At 37.1% G+C, this 21,662-nt stretch overlaps 1 protein-coding gene across 7 annotated transcripts in view; it reads right to left on the bottom strand.

The window, feature by feature from the left end:
* SNX14 (sorting nexin 14) overlaps positions 1–21,662 on the bottom strand; it is a 74,360-nt gene that overhangs the window by 49,541 nt on the left and 3,157 nt on the right. For 5 of the 7 annotated variants that reach the window (XM_082405922.1, XM_082405927.1, XM_082405928.1 and 2 more), the window contains 4 exons: positions 6,961–7,081; positions 5,740–5,816; positions 5,580–5,658; positions 1,894–1,937 (listed from right to left, as the gene is read on the bottom strand). In XM_082405922.1, the coding sequence (XP_082262048.1) occupies positions 1,894–1,937; positions 5,580–5,658; positions 5,740–5,816; positions 6,961–7,081 (321 nt within the window). The remainder of the gene's footprint in view (positions 1–1,893; positions 1,938–5,579; positions 5,659–5,739; positions 5,817–6,960; positions 7,082–21,662) is intronic. The other 2 variants (XM_082405923.1, XM_082405926.1) reach the window with 1 other exon arrangement.

Genomic DNA, 21,662 nt, shown 5'->3' with positions numbered 1-21,662 from the left:
CAGAATTACATACTAAATTTTAAATTAGTTTAAATATTTCTAGATTAATAATATAAACTAATTCTAAAAGTAAGGAAAAAAAGTGTGTGTTCTATTTGAAAAAGAAAATAAACTGAAACTCAACTGTTTTTAAACAGAAATTTTGAGTTTTCCTGTAGCCCTGAGGTCCCTAGAAGAATAAGGATACTTCCCTAATCAAAGGCAAGAAAGAAAGGTACGTATAATGGTGATATTCTGAACTTGAAGATGATGCTACCTGTTAAGTCCCTTGGTAGAATAAGGAAGATAATTGTATCAATCATGCTTCCCACTATTAACTCCAAGGAAGCGGATATCACAGCATCAAAGGAGAAAATACAGACTTTAACATTTACAAATACAGCCAGATTTTATGTTTGAAGAGTCATAATGTGGGCGTAGGGGTGGGGCGGGGTCGCGGTGGGGAAGTTTTACAACAGGATTCATTTTACAAAAGGCCTCACCATCAACTTTACTTAAGTGGCAAATGCCCCATATTTAAGACAGACTCCAATGTAAAAAATTAATTTATATAAGCTTTTCAGGAAAATATGCCATATAAACTGAATATTAAATTTGTTTTAATACACTATAGATCAACTCAACTACTAGCATTTTTTTTTTTTCCAGCCATGCCACGTGGCTTGTGGGATCTTAGTTCCCTGATCAGGAATCGAACCTAGGCCCACAGCAGTGAAAGCGCTGAGTCCTAACCACTGGACCACCAGGGAAGTCCCCTACTAGCATTTTTAAATTAGGAAATTCAAAATATACTGAATCTATATAAAATTTGGGTAGTTATCATTAAATATTACATCTGTAAGTCATACAGGTTTAAGTGTTCAAATATATAACTAAATACATGATGCTTATGTAAGGGAACATCTGTTTTATTAAATGATATAACTTGGGATTTCTGATTGTCAAACTAGACTTTTTTTTTCAGATCCATATCCTGCTAAGCATAGGGCACTTGTACATCCACATCAGACACCAAACACAAAGTTACTTTGGAAAAAACATATTAATTTTCCGGGAAAAGTCTATTGAAATTAACTTTCAATTTAATGAAATATCTGAATATAAATCTTTCCTGTAAATGTACAACTATTTCAAATGTAAAAAGTGCATACAAAATAGTAAATCACTCCTACAATTAGGAGTCATGAGAAATTCTACAAGTTACTTGAGGACACGGGGAGGGGGAAGGGTAAGCTGGGACGAAGTGAGAGAGTAGCATTGACATATGTATACTACCAAATGTAAAACAGATAGCTAGTGGGAAGCAGCTGCATAGCACAGGGAGATCAGCTCAGTGCTTTGTGACCACCTAGAGGGGTGGGATAGGGGGGGTGGGAGGGAGACGCAAGAGGGAGGGGATATGGGGATATATGTACACGTATAGCTGATTCACTTTGTTATACAGCAGAAACTAACACAACATTGTAAAGCAACTATACTCCAATAAAGATGATAAAAAAAAAAAAGAAATTCTACAAGTTACTTTTCTTTCAAAAAGTAGCCTAGGTTCCTCTTTGCCATCACTAAACTGTTAATTGATGACCTAATCAATGGTTCTTAACTGGGACCACTGTGCCTCCCAGGTAAATGTGGCAATCTCTGAAGACATTTTTGGTGGTCACAACTAGGGGGAAGAAGGGGTACCACCAGCATTCGCTAGGAAAAAGCCAGGGGTGCGGCTAAATACCCTATAATGCACAGTACAGGTCCCCACAGCAAAGATTTACGTGGTCTAAAATGTCAATAGTGCCAAAACTGAGAAATCCTGGCCTATACTGAAAGCATATCATTAGCACACTTAACTTAATGGTATTCACTATACTATAGAAAAAAGGTCTTATAGAAAGAACTTACCTGTACCAGGGGTAAATGAAGTTTTCCAACACTAATTCAAGAACCTGCATAAAAATTATTTTTCAAAGAAAAATCAAGTTAGTTAACTCATTCTAGGAAAATAAACTCTACTACTAAGAAATATATAATGAAAACTAAGTTTAGTATCCCATATATTGACATCTAATATCACACTTTCACATGACAAAATGTATATGTCAACTTTACATGGTTGTGATGATGAAAGAAAACATATGAAAAAATACTTTGAAAACCATAAAAAAGAAAAATTACTATTAGAATGACACACATTTTTAAATATTCCTATAATTAAAAAAATTTTTTTTAAATCTAAATTGTTCTGACTCTGAAGCTTCACTGAACCAAAAAAGTTCTATGGAAATAAGGAAAATAATAGGCTAGTCTTTTGCATTCCTAACCCTCTCTGTAAGTCAGCATTCCCAGAATAAAATGAAGAAACAAATATATAAGACTTAGGCAGAGGGCTACAATTAGGTGTCAGTGACTATCTTTGAAGCGAGGATAGTGACTAGAAGGGAGCATGAGGGGCACTTCTGGGTGCTAATGTTTTTGTTTCTTGATCTGGGGGTTGGTTATATGAATATGCTCACTTTGTGAAAATTTTAGCTGTACACTGAAAATCAAGTTATATGTGAAAAAGTAACAAAACAAAACAAAAGAAATCCTGGGTGTTAAACATTCTGTTCCTTGAGCCTGGGTGGAGCAGTAAAGTTTAATTTTTAAAAGGACTTGTAGCAGTGGGCATTAACTTTAAAAAACACTAGGGAGGGAATGAAACAATATATCTAATCTGACTATATACCTTCTCTGCAGCAGTAATGAAGACTGTGGACTCTAAATACTAAGGCAACAAGATTTGGATTTTTTTACTAAAAAAGGAAGCATTAGTGCTATCACCTGCAAAAATAAGATATAGATAGACAGTGTTAGGACACAGAGAGGAGACTAGAAAATTTACCATTAAACATTTCATCTTATTAATATATTATTCCCCCAACTTCAATCAGAAGCCCTACTAAGTTTACATCCTAAGTAGCTCTTTTCTACAGCTCCACTGTTCAGGTCCTCATCTTCTCATCCCTATATATAGCAACAGCCTCTAAGCTAGTCTCCCTCCTTCCATAAAGCTCCCCTCCACCCTCCATAAAGCTGCCAAAGTGATCTAAAACATGCATTTGACCACATCACTCCCCTGAATGAAACCCTCAATATATCAAACCACAACATATCAAAGTATGGAGCTGCACTGATTGTGAAGGGGCGAGAGAAAGCTGCTTGCCAGCCCCTGTGACCGTCTACTTCCTTTTCACCTCCCACTGCATCCTGTGAGTCACATCTGAAAACTCTAGTTACGCAATTTGAAAATCACTGACTTCCGATCAATTAAACTTCAGCGTGGCCTTTTAAGTCTTCTGATGGTCTGATTTCTAAAGGGCCATATAAAAATCAGTTAAGAACTAAGGCAGTCCTGGGTTTTAGACTGAGTTCTGCTACCAACCAAGTATGATACCTGAGAAAATTATTAAAACTCTCTAAACCCTTCCTTTGGTAAAACCATCAAATCAATAATAGCACCCTACTTCATAGGTTGTATGATTACATGAATAATGCAAGTACAGTGATTAGTACAATATCTACTATACAGTAAGTGATCGATAAATACTTGCTAATAGAGTCTGGTCTCTTCATTGCCCACATCCTCCTTCGCATTTCACCCTCCAGTTTGCTGAACACTCCACCTTGTTTCAAAGCCTCTCTTTCCTTCCAAAAGCTATTCCCACACTCTGAAATACCCTTTCCCACACTATCAGGCTGATAAACTTCTAGTTATATTTCCTGACTGCTCCTCTCAACAGTTATGCACTTCTTCCTCTGTGCTAATGATACACCTTGTACATTTCTTCCATTATAGCCTGCATTACATTATATTGTATATGTCTGTTTAAATGGCTATCTCCCCTCCTAAACTAAAGTTCCCAGAAGAAAGGAACCATATTTGATTTCTCTTTTTATTCCTAGGGCCTAGTCCAGTTCCTGCCTACAGCAAGATCTCAGAAAATGTTTTTAAATATTGGAGCTAGTATTTATTGAACACCAACATGTACCAGGCACTAGGCTAAGAGCTTTACATCAGTTTTTTCAATTTTTAAAAAGAAACGAAGTGTCAGACTACAAATAGTACTCTTCCTATGAGTCTTGTCTTCAACAGACCTCAAATCAGCACTCTCCAATAGAAACATAATGTGAGCCACATACATTATTTCAAATTTTCTAGTAGCTATGTTTTTTTAAAAGTAAAAAGAAACAGGTGAAGTTAATTTTATGATATATCTTATTTAACCCAATATACCCAAAATATTATCATATATGTAATCAATGTAAAATATATAATAGGATATTTTACATTTCTTTTTCCTTACTAAGTCCTCAAAATCCAGTACATATTTTACATATACAGCACATCTCAATCTGGACTAACACATTTCAAGTTTTTATCAATAGCCACATGTGGCTAGTGGCTACTATACTGGACAGCACAGTCTTAAATCAGGGAATCTGAAGAATGAAAAAGAGCTTACAGAAGAAATGAAAAAGAAAAATGCCAACAGTTTAGCATTTATGCAGCATACTTTTAGCCAAAGAAAGATACAAACTGGGAAAAAGGACAATTAAGGCAGGATTCAGATGCCTAATGCTATTCTTCAACTAATTAGCATTCAGTTTAATTCAATACATATCTATCAGGTACCAACAATATATCTGGCACCTGCACTTGGTGCTGGGAACAAATGAGACCCATTCCCTGACTTCAAGGACTTGACTGCTTTCTCAGATGGAGAGACCAAGTCTCTCAAAGAAATAAATAAAACATGATATGTTACCAAAAAGGTACATATAAAATGTGACTGGAACAAAGATAAGAGAACATGCTTTCTACTCCTACACTATGGAGAAACAGTGAAACGTATCTGACTCTCTGCTCAAGTTAGTGTCAAAAATGGGGTCACAATTCAGTAAGATATACATTGGCTCCTTGTAGCTCAGGTCTCCTCTGGAATTACAAAATGGTTATTTCTACTGTTCTATAATAAAAATGACTATTTTTATAAGAGGTAAACAATAACTAGGTAAAACAGTACTTTTTTTGGCTAAAATGTCCATTTCAATTAGACATGGGATCCAAAAACATTTCTAGTTTAACCATTCAAGTTGTATAACAATCAACTACCAGCCAAGAATTGATTAGGCAGCATATATTAAAATGCTCCGGGCTTCCCTGGTGGAGCAGTGGTTGGGAGTCCGCCTGCCAATGCAGGGGACACAGGTTTGAGCCCTGGTCTGGGAAGATCCCACATGCCGCGGAGCGGCTAGGCCCGTGAGCCACAACTACTGAGCCTGCGTGTCTGGAGCCTGTGCTCCGCAACGGGAGAGGCCGCGACAGTGAGAGGCCCGCGCACCGCGATGAAGAGTGGCCCCCGCTCTCCGCAACCGGAGAAAGCCCTCGCACAGAAACGAAGACCCAACACAGCCAAAAATAAATAAATAAATAAATAAATAAATAAATAAATTTATTTAAAAAAAAAAATGCTCCACGATTAAGTTTTCCATAGGTATTTAATACTTTCTGCTTGGGTATACATAGCAATTTTATTTAAATCAGTTACCTCTGAGAGAGATGCATCAACCTTGGAAGAAATTTTCAGGTCTAGCCATGGCTGGTAGTTCTCAAGCAGCAAGGCAGGTCTAAAGAAAATCATACAGTTAAACTGCTTGAAATCCGAAAGGTAACTGGAAGGATCAACAAATTAAAAGTGTTTAACGTACCTATGTCGTTTACATTTCACTTTACCACAAACAGCACAGCTACGACCTTGAGGAAATAATTCCTGAAGTCCTAACTGCTAAAAAAGGGAAATGGGGAGATTTGTCTTTACTTTACGTATCATATTTACTAAAGAGAATCAACTTTCCAAAAGTTTGTTAATCAATGTATGAATTCAAAGGACATGATTTTTTTTTTAACTAGTATCTGCTTTAACACGGAAACCATTCTTTGTAATAAATAATACTTGCTATACCAAACTGCCAATAGGAAAAAAATACCTAATGAAATGCTTTACAATAACTAAGCCAAATTTTCAAGCTTAAAATTAAAGTCAATTGTTATGCTCACTTACTAAAAATAAAAAAAATCTATATTTGAAAATGATACTCTACTGCAAAGGTATAAGAAAAAACTATTTTCTACTTCTCCAAAACCTTGAATTCAATGAGGGAGAAGACGCGGGAAAACTAGTAAGGTTCCTGACCAAATACGGGGTATCACTTTCAGCTGTGTTTCCTCTGAGTAGAAATATCAACCAGCCTGAGATGAGGGACTACATCAACTTGGAGAATTTTCAAGGAAGACTTCAAGATATCCCACTCAATCCTGATCTACACAGTAGGGACTTTGCCTACCAGACACAGACTCAATACACTACCACCTTTATCAAAGTTCAGAAAAACTAATTATTTTCGTTAAAGAAATATTACTGGTTTGTTTCTATGGAGCAAATAAACATTTAGGGAACAATTAGTTCCCTGTTTGTGTCTGTGCCTCAGAATCACCTGGAAGGCTTTTAACAGGTCCTAATTACAAGGCCCTAACCCAGAACTATTCAATCAAAATCTAGTGGTAGGGCCCAGGAGTCTGTACCTTTTAAAAGATTCCTCAGGTGATTCTACTGTACAACCAACTTTGGAAACCTCTGTTTTAATTCACTGTCCTCATAGTTAATATGCAGTCAAAGGACACTCTAAAATTGTGGAGCCCAATTTTCTGAGAGTTTTTTATTTTCTTTCTATAGCTCCTCCTGGGAGACCTATATACTTTAAAAATAAACATATATGCAAATTTCACTTTAAAAATGTTCTGATGTCTTCCATTATTAAATAATAGCAGATGTATTTTTTAAAAATCACTGCTTTAACATGCTTTCATGAACAATATCGAATAGCACAGGGTCATACATACTCTTTTAAAAGTAAGAACACATATTTTACCTTGGGTTTGTATTTTATCGTGAAGAATATATTTGGTAAGAGAGAATCAGGTCCTAATGAGCAGTAGAATGTGACAACTCCAGCAACAAACGACCAGAAGATCATTAAAACATGAAGATACCTTAGAAATAAAGGAAGGTAATTATTAGAACCAAAAAAAAGCATATAACACTAATTTGTCCCTTCATTGATTTCACAAGTTTTTAATTAAGCACCTACTGTACCAGGCTGAAGCAACTTCTCCAGTCATGATTTTCTGTAATGTATCTACTAACTATAAGAATCACAGAATGTATGCTATCAAATGTATATTTCATTAAAAGTATAAAGAAGTATAAATTCTCAATATTTCATAATTTGGTACCTAGGTTGTCATATTTAGCCAATACCACATTTTTCCAGAATATCTTCTAATGACAGTGTAGTATTCAAACCCCACCAAAATTCTGATTATTTTTCATTAAATCAATTTTACTGAGTGCCCATTTTGTGCTACATAGTACTAGGCTCTAGGGATACAGTAAGGAACAGCACTGCCATGGTCTCTATTTGCATGGAAAACACTATCTGGTAGGTATAACAGGTAAGTAAGTAAATACAATACAGCGGCCCAGAGATAAACCCACACACATATGGTCACCTTATCTTTGATAAAGGAGGCAAGAATATACAGTGGAGAAAAGACAGCCTCTTCAATAAGTGGTGCTGGGAAAATTGGACAGATACATGTAAAAGTATGAAATTAGAACACTCCCTGACACCATGCACAAAAATAAACTCAAAATGGATTAAAGACCTAAATGTAAGGCCAGACACTATCAAACTCTTAGAGGAAAACATAGGCAGAACACTCTATGACATACATCACAGCAAGATCCTTTTTGACCCAGCTCCCAGAGAAATGGAAATAAGAACACAAATAAACAAATGGGACCTAATGAAACTTAAAAGCTTTTGCACAGCAAAGGAAACCATAAACAAGACCAAAAGACAACCCTCAGAATGGGAGAAAATATTTGCAAATGAAGCAACTGACAAAGGATTAATCTCCAAGATTTACAAGCAGCTCATGCAGCTCAATAACAAAAAAACGAACAACCCAATCCAAAAATGGGCAGAAGACCTAAATAGACATTTCTCCAAAGAAGATATACAGATTGCCAACAGACACATGAAAGAATGCTCAACATCATTAATCATTAGAGAAATGCAAATCAAAACTACAATGAGGTATCATCTCACACCGATCAGAATGGCCATCATCAAAAAATCTAGAAACAATAAATGCTGGAGAGGCTGTGGAGGAAAGGGAACACTCTTGCACTGTTGGTGGGAATGTAAATTGATACAGCCACTATGGAGAACAGTATGGAGGTTCCTTAAAAAACTACAAATAGAACTACCATACGACCCAGCAATCCCACTACTGGGCATATACCCTGAGAAAACCATAGTTCAAAAAGAGTCATGTACCAAAATGTTCATTGCAGCTCTATTTACAATAGCCAGGACATGGAAGCAACCTAAATGTCCATCGACAGATGAATGGATAAAGAAGATGTGGCACATATATACAATGGAATATTACTCAGCCATAAAAAGAAATGAAATGGAGGTATTTGTAATGAGGTGGATGGAGTTAGAGTCTGTCAAACAGAGTGAAGTAAGTCAGAAAGAGAAAAACAAATACAGTATGCTAACACATATATACGGAATCTAAGGAAAAAAAAAAAAAAAAGCCATGAAGAACCTAGTGGCAAGACGGGAATAAAGACACAGACCTACTAGAGAATGGACTTGAGGATATGGGGAGGGGGTGGGGTGAGATGTGACAGGGTAAGAGAGTGTCATGGACATATATACACTACCAAATGTAAAATAGATAGCTAGTGGGAAGCAGCCACATAGCACAGGGAGATCAGCTCGGTGCTTTGTGACCACCTAGAGGGGTGGGATGGGGAGGGTGGGAGGGAAGGATATGCAAGAGGGAATAGATATGGGAACATATTGTATGTGTATAACTGATTCACTTTGTTATAAAGCAGAAGCTAACATACCATTGTAAGGCAATTATACTTCAATAAAGATGTTTAAAAAAAAAAAATACAATACAGCATGATGATGTGTTCTTTATTATGACAGAGGAAGTATGCATGATACGAGAACTCCTAGGGCAAAATACACAACCCAAACTTGAAAAGACAGAAAAACTTTTTTCAGAGAAAGCTGTGTCTGTGGAAAACCTTAAAGAGTAGGAGAAAACCAACAGAAGAGGACAGGGTAGAGGAAGGAGGGACTGGGGAAGAGGCAGGGGAATTCAAACTGGAGAGAACTACGTGGGCTAAGATCTGAGCACAGTTCCAAGGAAGAAGTGGCCTTGAGATGAATCTAGAAAAGCCAAGCCAAAGCCACATGACACAGCGTCATAGAGTAAGCCATGTTAAGGTGTCCCGATACGGCCAGTCCTCACAGCGCACAGCTCTGACGTGCATACATTTCAGTTGCCAAGACTTTGTGAGACACCAGCCCCCCAACATCACAGTTCAAATTCTAATTACCCCATCACGGCTGTTAGCTGTGCAAACCGTACAGTACAAACTTTGGTGCTAGCTCTTCAGGCCACAAATCACTACCTAGTGAGAAGAGAATGAAGCCAGTCCACAGAGAGAAGCAGGAAAATCCGGGAGGTGCAGAAAGTATTGGCAGTATTCCAAACCCTGGTTCTATGTGTCTCTGAGGCCCAGCTACACTCCAGTTCTTTCTGCACTTTACATAATCTTCCCATGATTCCCCTCTTTGCCAAACCTAGTGTGAGCTGAGTTTCTTTCACCTACTATCAAGAGTCCTGAGTAATGCCCAGGAGACAATGAAGAGTTTTAAGAAGATTTTAAGAATTTTTAAGAGTTTTAAGAAAAAGAGTAGTATCACCAGATGATCAGTAGACACTCAGGCGGCAATATGGAGAATGGCCTAAACTGGAAACATGCAGGCTAATTAGAAAGCTGCTGCAGTAATTAATCTAGGAGAGTCTACAGATGGCCTGTACTAGGGAAGAGACTTAGAAATAAAAAGAAGCTGACTGTTTTGAGACATCTAGGAGGAAGAATTAAGGGGACTAAGTAGTTGATTAGATGCAAGGAGATGGGAGAGATTAAAAATCAGTTCCTTTTGGACATGTTGAGTTTCAGATATCTCAAGACATGTCAAGCAGAAATGTTCCATAACCAGCCAAATATTGGGTAGTTTAGATCTCTGCAGAGAATATGGGCCAAGGATAAAGGTTTGGAAATTACCAGCATAAAGATCACTGAAGTCATGGGAACGAATGACATGACCAGGGAAAAGCTGCAGAATGAAAAAAGAAGAGAACATAATACATTTTAGAAATAAGCAGAACAAGAGGAATCCGTAAAGGAATCTAGTAATTAGAAGAGTTGAGAAGACAACCGGGGGTCAAGTCAAAACGGCTGTCAATATAAAAAAAGAAAGAAAACATCTGAACAGGGATGAAGTAGTTAACATGATCAAATAGTTGTAAAATAAAGTGAGACAGATTGAGAAGTGTCCATCAGTTTTAGCAATAAGAGAGCCACTGATGAAGTAGGCAAAAGCAATTTTAGTAGAATGGTAAAGGACTGCAGTGGATTGAAGAGAGGTGGGGAAGTGGAACTGGTACATGTGGATAATTCTCTTTTTAAAGGAAAGAAGAGCTAAGGTGTTAGCTGGAGAGGGACAATGAGGAAAGGTGTTTAGAAAAACCTGATCATATTTAAATGTTAATAGGAGAGAAGGAGAAAAGAGAGAAAAAGGTAGGAGAGAAAAGATAACTTGAGAGAATTATTTTCTCCTAGAGAAGATAGGAGTAGTTGGGATTCAGAGCCAAAATAGAAGAAATAGTTTTAACAGGAAGAGATATCTCCTCCCCAATACCAGAGAGAAAGAATAGATTGATGAGAATGGAGTCAAACCTGTAGATTTCGAAACAGGAATTTATGATGGCCTTTAGGTGAAACAGGAGAAGTTGAGAGTAAAGGGCAAAGGTGGCATGAACGGAAGTTCTAGAAGACTGGGGAAGTTCTGAAACAGCTGCTGGGAAGAAGTAAAGAGAAGGGTATCCTGGGGAACTGCTGAGCAGTACTGAGGCTGAAGAGTTAAATTTACAGGTGTGGGATCTTCTCTAGCAACATTCAGTAACCAGGATATAAACACTAAAAAAAGCAAGCAGCATCACTGATCCAAGATTTGGAGTTTGTCAGGTGAGTGGAATGTAAGGAAAGAGAGTCAAAGATACTGGCAATAGAGTGGTTGAAGTGATGGACAATGGAATCTAAGCTAGACTGACTCTAAACTACATAGGAAAGCAAGTGACAACAGAAGAGGGACAATGGATAGGAAGAAGGCAGAGGAATCGGGAGGCTGAGAAAAGCAGGCTTTTCGGAATGAGAGAAGTAGGCACTGGTCAGCAAGTGGGAGGTTTGATTTTTAAGATTTCACAGGTAGAACGCTCTCTGGTGATAACAAGGGCCACCATATGGTGGTCCAAGTGGGAGACTGTACAGGAGTCACCTCGAGATAGACTAGCATATTTGATGGGCTACTTGCACAAACACTGAAGTCACCTAGAATGATGGCAGAATTTAAAATGGAGAGAAAGTCTATAAACCAGAAGCTTATAGTACAAGTGACCTGGAGATCAGTGAGAAAACAGACAGATGGTATATGTTTCAAAGGAGTAAGAGACTTCTATTTCCTTGACAGAATAATTTGTACCAGACTTGCCTTCCTGCCATAAACAACTATAAAACTGAACAAAACATGTGCAGCAACTGCTTTTAGGCACTGGATAACAGGCAATATACAGCAACAGAATCTTTAAGTGAAGGGAAGCACACAAGTGAGTTCCACGTTGATCCCAGTTCTTTGACTGGGGACAACTGCCCAAGTGCAGCATGGAATAGAAAAGGTTACAGAAGATATTGTGAAGATCTGGGATTTCAGAATTGGGGAATAAAGCATCAAGTAGTAAGAAGGTGAAGACAGATGATTAAAGATGCTTACGTATTATAGACAGTGACCAAGTAAGTGCAAAAGCTGTGAGACAAAGGCTGCACCACCCAACTAGATGAAACTGCCTGGTCTCCAGGCTTCCAGGGCAATTCTATACTTGAGAAACATCCACTACATACCAATTATTAAATGCTCTCACTCAGCACTTAAAACATAAACATGATTACTATTCACTCAAAAAACTGCTATGGCTTAATGCTGCCTGCAGGATGAAACACAAACCCCTTAAACCTTTATGGTCCCTTTCAAGCTGACCCCAACCCACCTTTCTACTCTTATTTCTTCTCATTCCTTTATACAAAGCTTCACTCCAACCAATACCATAATTGACATCAAGTTTTAAAGAAACATTAAGTCTGGAAACTAACTCAATAGGTTATACAGGTATTCACAGAGGAAATTATGAAATTCATGTCCATAGCCACTTACTGAAAATCATTTTGAGCCGGAGAGATATGACTCAGAATTCAGAATTTTTAGGATTCTTGAACAGTTTTATAGCATATATTTCATAAATAACATAACATAATATGTTAATGAAGTCTGATACAGTACTCCATAATCAGATATTAATATTTCTGCAGCAAAACATATAAACAATAAATAAATAAGTCAGAAATAAATACTATAAATAGTTTCATGTCTATTGAGGTCAGGTTTTGTCATCAAATGCCAAACTTAGGGGAAAAGTTACTTCTTCAGAGCTTTATTGATCTCAGAATTACAGATTAGGAATTGTAGACCTGTGCTTAGACTGAATGACAATAAACACTACATGCAATATGTATACTGCTATAACTAGGGCAAGCAATAACTAAGGCATTATTTAAGAAGGAAATCTATAGCATTAAATGCATTAATCCTGTGGTTCTCAACCAAGGGTGATCGCACTGCCCAGGGGACATGTGGCACTATATGGAGACATTTTGATAGTCACAACAGTAGGGAGAGGGAGAAGGGGAGTGTGGTACTTACATCACATGACTAGAGGCCAGGACTCTGCTAAATATCTTACAGTGTTCAGGACAGCCCCCCACAGCAAAGAATTATCTGACCCAAATTATCAACAGTGTTGAGGTTGAGAAACCTCGCATTAATCAGAGACAAAGAAATGCTGAAAACCGTCAAGCTAAGCATTCAGAAGGATGGGGGGAAAAATGCAAATCCAAACACGTTAAAAGGAAGGAAACACTGAAGAGAAGAACAGAAATCAATAAAGTAGACAATAATGATAAGACGAAAAAGAAAATTAAGCTGGTTCTTTGGAAAAACTAATAAAATAAGCAAACCTCTAACTGGATACTACTGAAAGTTTTAGGGCACCAATAATTACTCTAAAAACTGATAATTAAGAGAAAAGTGTAAGTATTTAACCCACTTTTCCAATTTGAGATGTATTTCATTGTAACTAAATAGACCTAATAGAGGATGGAATAAAGCAATTTTACACACACACACACACAAGAATTTAAACTAAAAACTACAGAAGGAATGAAAGAATACAAAATCATTATGTTGCATCCTATAATGAAGTAACTGATTCAGGGAGTAAATGGTGAAACCAAAGAGAAAGTTTGTTGGGCAGCTGTCACCACCTGAATCCACAAAGTGAGGCAACTCCATCTAATGTGGAGTTATCCTCTGATGTGATGTAACAGGATGTACACAGCATCAGTGAAGTACTCTTGCACCAAATAAATAAATAAATAAAAATAAATCTAAATCTAATTGAGCCTATAAATCTAACTCCCTGTCTACAAAAAATATAAAGGTGCAGGTGAGAGTTAAAAAAGAAGACACCACAAGGAAACTATCAGCAAAATCCAAGGTGTGAACAAATGACTCAGTTTCTTCAACAACTCAATAGCAAGGAGGGAAAAAAGAGCGGGTGAGGAGGAATGTTCTAGATTAGGGTTGACAAACTATGGCTTATGGATAGCCCTCAAGCTAAGAAAGATTTTTACATTTTTAAAGGGCTCTTTTAAAAAATAACATGGGGGCCTTCCCTAGTGGCGCAGTGGTTAAGAATCCGCCTACTAACGCAGGGGACAAGGGTTTGAGCCCTGGTCCGGGAATATCCCACATGCCACAGAGCAACTAAGCCCGTGAGCCACAACTACTGAAGCCCGCGCTCTAGAGCCTGTGCTCTGCAACAAGAGAAGCCACTGCAGTGAGAAGGCCACACACCACAATGAAGAGTAGCCCACGCTCGCTGCAACTAGAGAAACCCCATGCGCAGCAACGAAGACCCAACACAGCCAAAAATAAATAAATAAAGAAATAAAATTTTTAAAATAATAATAATAAGATGGAAAAGAGACCTAATGTAGCCCGCAAAGCCGAAAATATTTATTCTCTGACACTTTACAGAAAAAGTTTGCCAACTCCTGTTCTAGATTATAAGATATTTACAAAAGTTTAAGAAATGCATCAACTACATAAAATGAGTGGACCTAGTTTAGATTCTGCTTAGAACAAATGCACTACAAATTTTTTTTTATAAATTTATTTTTTATTTTTATTTATTTTTGGCTGCATTGGGTCTTTGTTGCTACGTGGGCTTTCTCTAGTTGCAGCGAGCGGGGGCTACTCTTCATTGCGGTGTGCGGGCTTCTCATTGCGGTGGCTTCTCTTGTTGCGGAGCACGGGCTCTAGGTGCTCAGGCTTCAGTAGTTGTGGCTCGCGGGCTCAGTAGTTGTGGCTCGTGGGCTCTAGAACACAGCTCAGTAATTGTGACGCACGGGCTTAGTTGCTCCGCAGCATGTGGGATCTTCCCGGACCAGGGATTGAACCCGTGTCCCCTGCATTGGCAGGCAGATTCTTAACCACTGCGCCACCAGGGAAGTCCCTACAAATTTTTATATAATTAGGAAAATTTGATTATGGACTGGTTATTAGAAGACATTAAGAATTATTGTTAATTCTGTAAGGTTATGGTTTTGTGTAGAATAATTTACTTTTTAAGGGAGGAAGGTTAGACTTTTTTAAAACATTGATGGTTACTGAAGCTGAGTGATGGGTGCTTAGAGGTTCCTTGCACTCTCTTTTTTCTATGTATGCTTGGAAATTTTCAAAACCAAAAGTTAAAAAGACAAGGTTTTAGCAAGACAGATGAGGGAATTAAAAAAAAAGAGAGGATACAAATATACAATACAGAATGAAAAAGAAATAATCATAGCTATAACTGAAATGAAGAGTAAGACTATAAACAACTATATGTATGCTCATAAATTAGATAACCTATATGACTTAAATTTTTAGAAAAAGACAAAAATGCCAGAAATTAGGAAGTGAAGAACTTGAATAGACCAATTATCATTAGAGGAATTAAAATATAATCAGAGACCTGACTATAAAAAAAAGACCCCTGGCCCAAATGGTTTTACCAAACTTTCATAAAAGAGATAATCTCTACTTTATACAGACTGCTTTCAGGGGGAAAAAATGAGAAAAAGCTGCTAATTTTAAAGGATTAATATAATTTTAATTCCCCAACCCGATAAAGATAATATAAGCAAATCATTAGGTCTATTTTACTTATGAATATAGATATGAAGTACTAAGTAAAATATTAGTTAACTAAAACTAGCAGTATATCATAAAATAAAGAATAATACCATAAGAAAGGCATATTTTTTAAACAGTTCAATATCTTTAAATCTACACCATGAACTAAAGGAGAAAAAAAAAAATCAAAACAATGAGGCCTCTTGACCTAACTACTAGTTTACAGGGAACACAGAGGGAAAAGAACATGCCCCAAAACACTACAGGGATGCAATCAGCAAAAGCCAGACTGTGGAAAACTCTACAGAACAAATGGCCAGTTTCCTCAACAAATAAATTACAAGGTTAAAAAAAGGGAGGGTGGAGGGAAGGCAACATTCAGATTAAAAGATCATATTTGGATCTTATATAATTAACTGTACAAAGCTGTTTATGAGTAAGATTCATTACGGATGGAGTAATGGATAGACAGACACACAATAAAGCATATAAAAATACAGTAAAATGTTCGAAAGCAAACTTATGGTCACCAAAGGGGAAACACGGGCGGAGGGATAACTCAGGAGCTTGGGATGAACATACACACAGTACTGTATATAAGATAGATAACCAACAAGGACCTACTGTATAGCACAGGGAACTCTACTCAATATTCTGTGATAACCTATACGAGAAAAGGATCTAAAAAAGAATGAATATATGTATATGTATAACTGAATCACTTTGCTGTACACCTGGAAACTAGCACAACACTGTGAATCAACTATGCTCCAATAAAAAAAAAATGTAAAATGTTAATGTTAAATATAGGCAAAACATAATTGGTCGTTTACTGTAAATTTCAACATTGCTATATGTTTAAAACTGTTCATCATAAAATGCTGGAGGGTAAAGCTCTAACAAATTCAGGGAAATCTGAACACTGAATAGATATTTAAGGATGCTAAGAAATTTTTTTTTTTTTAATGTGAAATGGTATTGTGGTTACGTAGAAAAAAAGCTCCCATCTATTAGAGATACATACTGAAATGTTTAATGTTTGCTGATAAAATATGTCATGTGGGATTTCCTTCAAAATAATTGGGGGAGGGGGTGATACTGGACTTTGAGTTGATCATTTTTGAAGCTGGGTGATACGTATTTACGGGTTTCATTGTACTATTCTATTTTTATTTTGTATTTTAAGTTTTCCATAATAAAGTTTTTAAATGAAAAAAAAGCTATTAAAAGGACATAAGAAAAAAAAAAAAAGGACATAAGAGCAGATCTGAATGAATGGAGAAAGATTATGTTTATGGATGAAACCATTAAATACAGTTAAGTCATCAATTCTACCCAGATTAATTTACAAATTAAATAAAAACTGTGCAAATTCTTTGCCCTCCTCACATCAAAAGCAGGAGCCTAATTTCCTTCCCCTTGAATACAGGCTGGCCTTAATAACTCACTCCTAACCAAAAGAATGTGGCAGAAGTGAAGATGCCTAACTGCCTAACTTCCAAGGATAGGTCATAAAAAAGATACAGCTTCCACCAGAATCTCTTTCTCAGGATATTCACCCTTGTAACCCAGCACCAGGTTGGGAAAAAAGCCACACGTGAAGGCCATATGTACATGTCCTGGCCTACAACCCAGCTGTATATAAAAACACACTACAAAACTATAATACTGTCATTTAAAAAAAAAATTGGTACTGCTGTAGAAAGAGAAAAATAGACAAAAGAAACAGAACATACAGTGAAAGACCCACTTAGTTTGGAAACAAAAACACTGTAGAGTCTGACTGTCTGGGTTCTAATCCTGGCTATGACACAATGCAAATTACTTAATCTCTCTGACTCTTGCTTGGGCCTCTATAATATGGGGTAATAATAATAATACCTAACTCATAGGGTTGTTATGATGATTAAATAAGTTCATAAAAGTACTTGGAAAAGCCTGTCTTAATACTAAGTTAAGGGACTTCCCTGGTGGCACTGTGGTTAAGAATCCACCTGCCAATGCAGGGGACATGGGTTCGAGCTCTGGTCCGGGAAGATCCCACATGCCGCGGAGCAACATAAGCCCATGCACCACAACTACTGAGCCTGCACTCTAGAGCCCACGAGGCACAATTATTGAGCCCACGTGCCACAACTACTGAAGCCTGTGTGCCTAGAGCCCATGCTCCGCAACGAGAGAAGCCACTGCAATGAGAAGCCCGCGCACCGAAACTAGAGAAAGCCCGCGCACAGCAACGAAGACCCAACGCAGCCAAATAAATAAATAAATAAATAAATAAAAATTTTCTAAAAAATACTAAGTTAAGTGTATGTAAGCCAGTTGTGGTAATTTGAAAAGTAATAAAGAAAATAATACTAAAACACATTAAGCAGGCTCCATATATAGAAGGCTATATATACAGGAAAAAAAAGCAATTTATAAAATAAAATTGTAAACTGCAGGTAAAAGTGACTAGAATTTTAACAACAGTAGTCAACTCTGAATGGTAAATTTATGAGTGATTTTTAACATCGTCTTTATATTTCTATTTTCTGACTTCTTTACAGTTTATAAGAGTCAATGTTATTTAGAAAGTTACCAATAATAAGTATTTTTTCTTAACAATGTCTTTTTAATGTAATTTTAAAAGTCTGGGCTTCTAAATCAGAATGATCTACATTAGAATCCCATTTTGCTACTATCTATGAGCCTGAGAAAGTTATTGAACAACTCTAGGCTTCAGTTTGCTCATTTGTAAAATGGGGCTAATCAAGGACCTGCAAATTAAAACTACAATGAGCTACCACTATACACTCACTAAAATGGCTAAATTAAACCTATAAACCATATCAGACAGAACTGTAAAACATTTTTGGCAAGAGTAAAATTGGTAAAACCACTTTGGAAAACTGTCTGGCAGTATCTACTTAAGTTAAACAAATGTATATGCTATGATTAAGCATTTTCATTTATGGGTATATAAACCCAAAAGAAATAAGTACATATGTCTATCAAAAGAAATATATATTAGAATATTCACAGCAGCATTATTCATAATAGCCAAAGACTGTAAACAATTCGAATGCCTTCCAAAAGAATGGACAAAGTGTGGCATAGTCTCAATGGAGTATGACACAATAACAAAAAAGAATAACTACTGATACATGCAACAATATGGATAAATCTCAAAAGGAGAGTTGAGAAAAAGGAACCAGATACAAGAAGACCATAGGATTCCATTAATATGAAGTTCAAAAACAACAAAACTGACACATGACAAGGAGAAGGTTATTGACAAGGGAGCCTACTAGGGTGCTAAAAATGTTTTACATCTTGATCTGAGTGGTGGTTACATGGGGAACCATATTTTAAAATTCACAGAACTATACAATTACGTATGTGTTATACACTTTTCTGTAAGTTATATCTCATAAAAATAAAGTCACTGAGGCTAGTAATAGTACCTACTTCACAGTGTTGTGAGGATAAATAAGACAAAAATAACTGCTAACATTTAATAAGAGCACGTGCTGAGCACCATTCTAAGCACTTTCCATGTGTTAACCCACTTAACTCATCAAAGTAACTGTATAACGTAGGTACTAGTATTATGCCCATTTTACAGATTATGGGACTGGGACAGATAAAAATTAGATTACTTATCGAAAGTTATATAACTAGTTAACAGAATCAGAATAAAATTCTTACAATCAAGCTTCAGATTCAAAACTTTCAACCCCATCAATAAATTGCCTCAATAATAAATGAAGGGGACCTCCCTGGTGGCGAAGTGGATAAGACTCCATGCTCCCAATGCAGGGGGCCCAGGCTCAATCCCTGGTCAGGGAACTAGATCCCACATGCATGCTGCAACTAAGGAGCTGGTGAGCTGCAACTAAGGAGCCTGCCTGCCGCAACTAAGGCCTGGCACAACCAAAAATAAATAAATATTTTTTTAAAAAACCTCAATTACAGTTAAACGCTAGGAAAAAATCTATACAAAAAATAATAATAATAAATGAAAACTCTTAACACAATACCTGAGCCAAACAAAGTACTCACAAAGTATTATCTATTATAACTATTACCATTATTATTAGGATTAACTTAAAATATTCCTAATTATAATACTCAAATATTCAATCCTATGATTAGCAAATAAATCTATATATAATTGTATCTATGCTCTTAATTTATCCCAACAATACTGCAAAGGTGATATCATAATTTGAAATATATGAAGTATCTTACTCTACTCTTCCCATAAATCAGTTACAACGGTCCAAAGGTTATATCCATTTATCTTTCCACAGATAAGATTCATAATTTTAATGCATATTGAAAGAAAATTTTATATGCTAAATAACACCTTGAGAGTTCTTTAGGAGTTAAAGTTTCAAGACAACTACAGAAAAAATTAATTTCAAAAAAGAGTATTAGGGGGCTTCCCTGGTGGCGCAGTGGTTGAGAATCTGCCTGCCAATGCAGGGGACACGGGTTCGAGCCCTGGTCTGGGAAGATCCCACATGCCACGGAGCGACTAGGCCCGTGAGCCACAATTGCTGAGTCTGCGCGTCTGGAGCCTGTGCTCCGCAACAGGAGAGGCCGCGATAGTGAGAGGCCCGCGCACCGCGATGAAGAGTGGCCCCCCCTTGCCGCAACTAGAGAAAGCCCTAGCACAGAAACGAAGACCCAACACAGCCATAAATAAATAAATAAATAAATAAATAAATAAAATTTTAAAAAAAAGAAAAATAAATAAAGCAAATAATTAAAAAAAAAAAAAAAAAAAAGGTACCCAGAACAGTTCTTTTAAAAGAAAAAAAGGGAGTATTAGTCCGGGATTTCCCTGGTAGTGCAGTGGTTAAGAATCCACCTGCCAAAGCAGGGACATGGGTTCGAGCCCTGCTCCAGGAAGATCCCACGTGCTGCAGAGCAACAAAGTCCGTGCGCCATAACTACTGAGCCTGCGCTCTAGAGCCCGCGAGCCACAACTACTGAGCCCATGCGCCACAACTACTGAAGCCTGCATGCTCTAGGGCCCACCTGCTGCAACTACTGAGCCCACACGCTGCAACTACTGAAGCCCACGTGCCTAGAGCCCAAGCTCCGCAACAAGAGAAGCCACCGCAATGAGAAGCCCACGCACTGCAACTAAGAGTAGCCCCTGCTCACCGCAACTAGAGAAAGCCTGCGTAGCAACGAAGAGCCAACACAGCCAAGAAAAGAAAAAAAAAAAAAGAGTATTAGTCTAAGTTTAACCATACTAACCAGGGGAGTTTTTGTTTGGTTGGGTTTTTTTGTGTGGTTTTTGTTTGGGTTTTGTTGTTGTTTTGTTGTTTTGTGTGTGTGTGCGTTTTCTGGGTTTTTCTGGAGGGGTTTTTTTTTGGCTGTGCCAGGTGGCTTGTGGGATTTTTTTTTTAACTTTTTATTTTATATTGGCGTATAGTTGATTAACAATGTTGTGATAGTTTCAGGTGTACAGCAAAGTGATTCAGGTATACATATACGTGTATCCACTCTTTTTCATATTCTTTCCCCATTTAGGTTGTTACATAGTATTGAGCAGAGTTCCCTGTGCTATACAGCAGGTCCCTGTTGGTTATCCATTTTAAATGTTGAAGTGGATCTTAATTCCCAGACCAAGGATCGAACCCAGGCCCCCAGCAGTGGAAGCGCGGAGTCCTAACCACTGGACTGCCAGGGAATTCCCAACCAGGGGAGATTTTAAACTGAAAATTTCTTTTAAAGTTATTTCTAAAAATTAACTGGTGAAATGCCTGTACAGAAATCATTTGTTGAACATATGTACGAAGCATATCTTCTCATTTTTTTCTAGTTCCATAGTTATGCCCCCAATGTTTTCTGTATTATATACACATACATATATATTTTTAAATTTCTCAGTAGATGTGCCATGTATGCAAAAACAATTTCATTCATAAATCCAACCACTCAGAGATAACACTTATGTGCTATTTCCTTCTTTCTTTGCATAATGCAAATACAGGGTACAGAGATCAGATGTTATACAGACCTGATGCTATCCTATGACTCCTTAACAACATAGAACACTGGATGCTATGATTAAGTTGGAAATCTAGTTCAACCTGCTCCTACATAGTTGCCCTACTTTAGAGACCTAA

The sequence above is a fragment of the Balaenoptera borealis genome (assembly GCF_965194805.1).
Source record: "Balaenoptera borealis genome assembly, chromosome: 9".
Lineage (NCBI taxonomy): Eukaryota > Metazoa > Chordata > Mammalia > Artiodactyla > Balaenopteridae > Balaenoptera > Balaenoptera borealis.
This window is presented reverse-complemented; position numbering and strand designations above follow the sequence as displayed.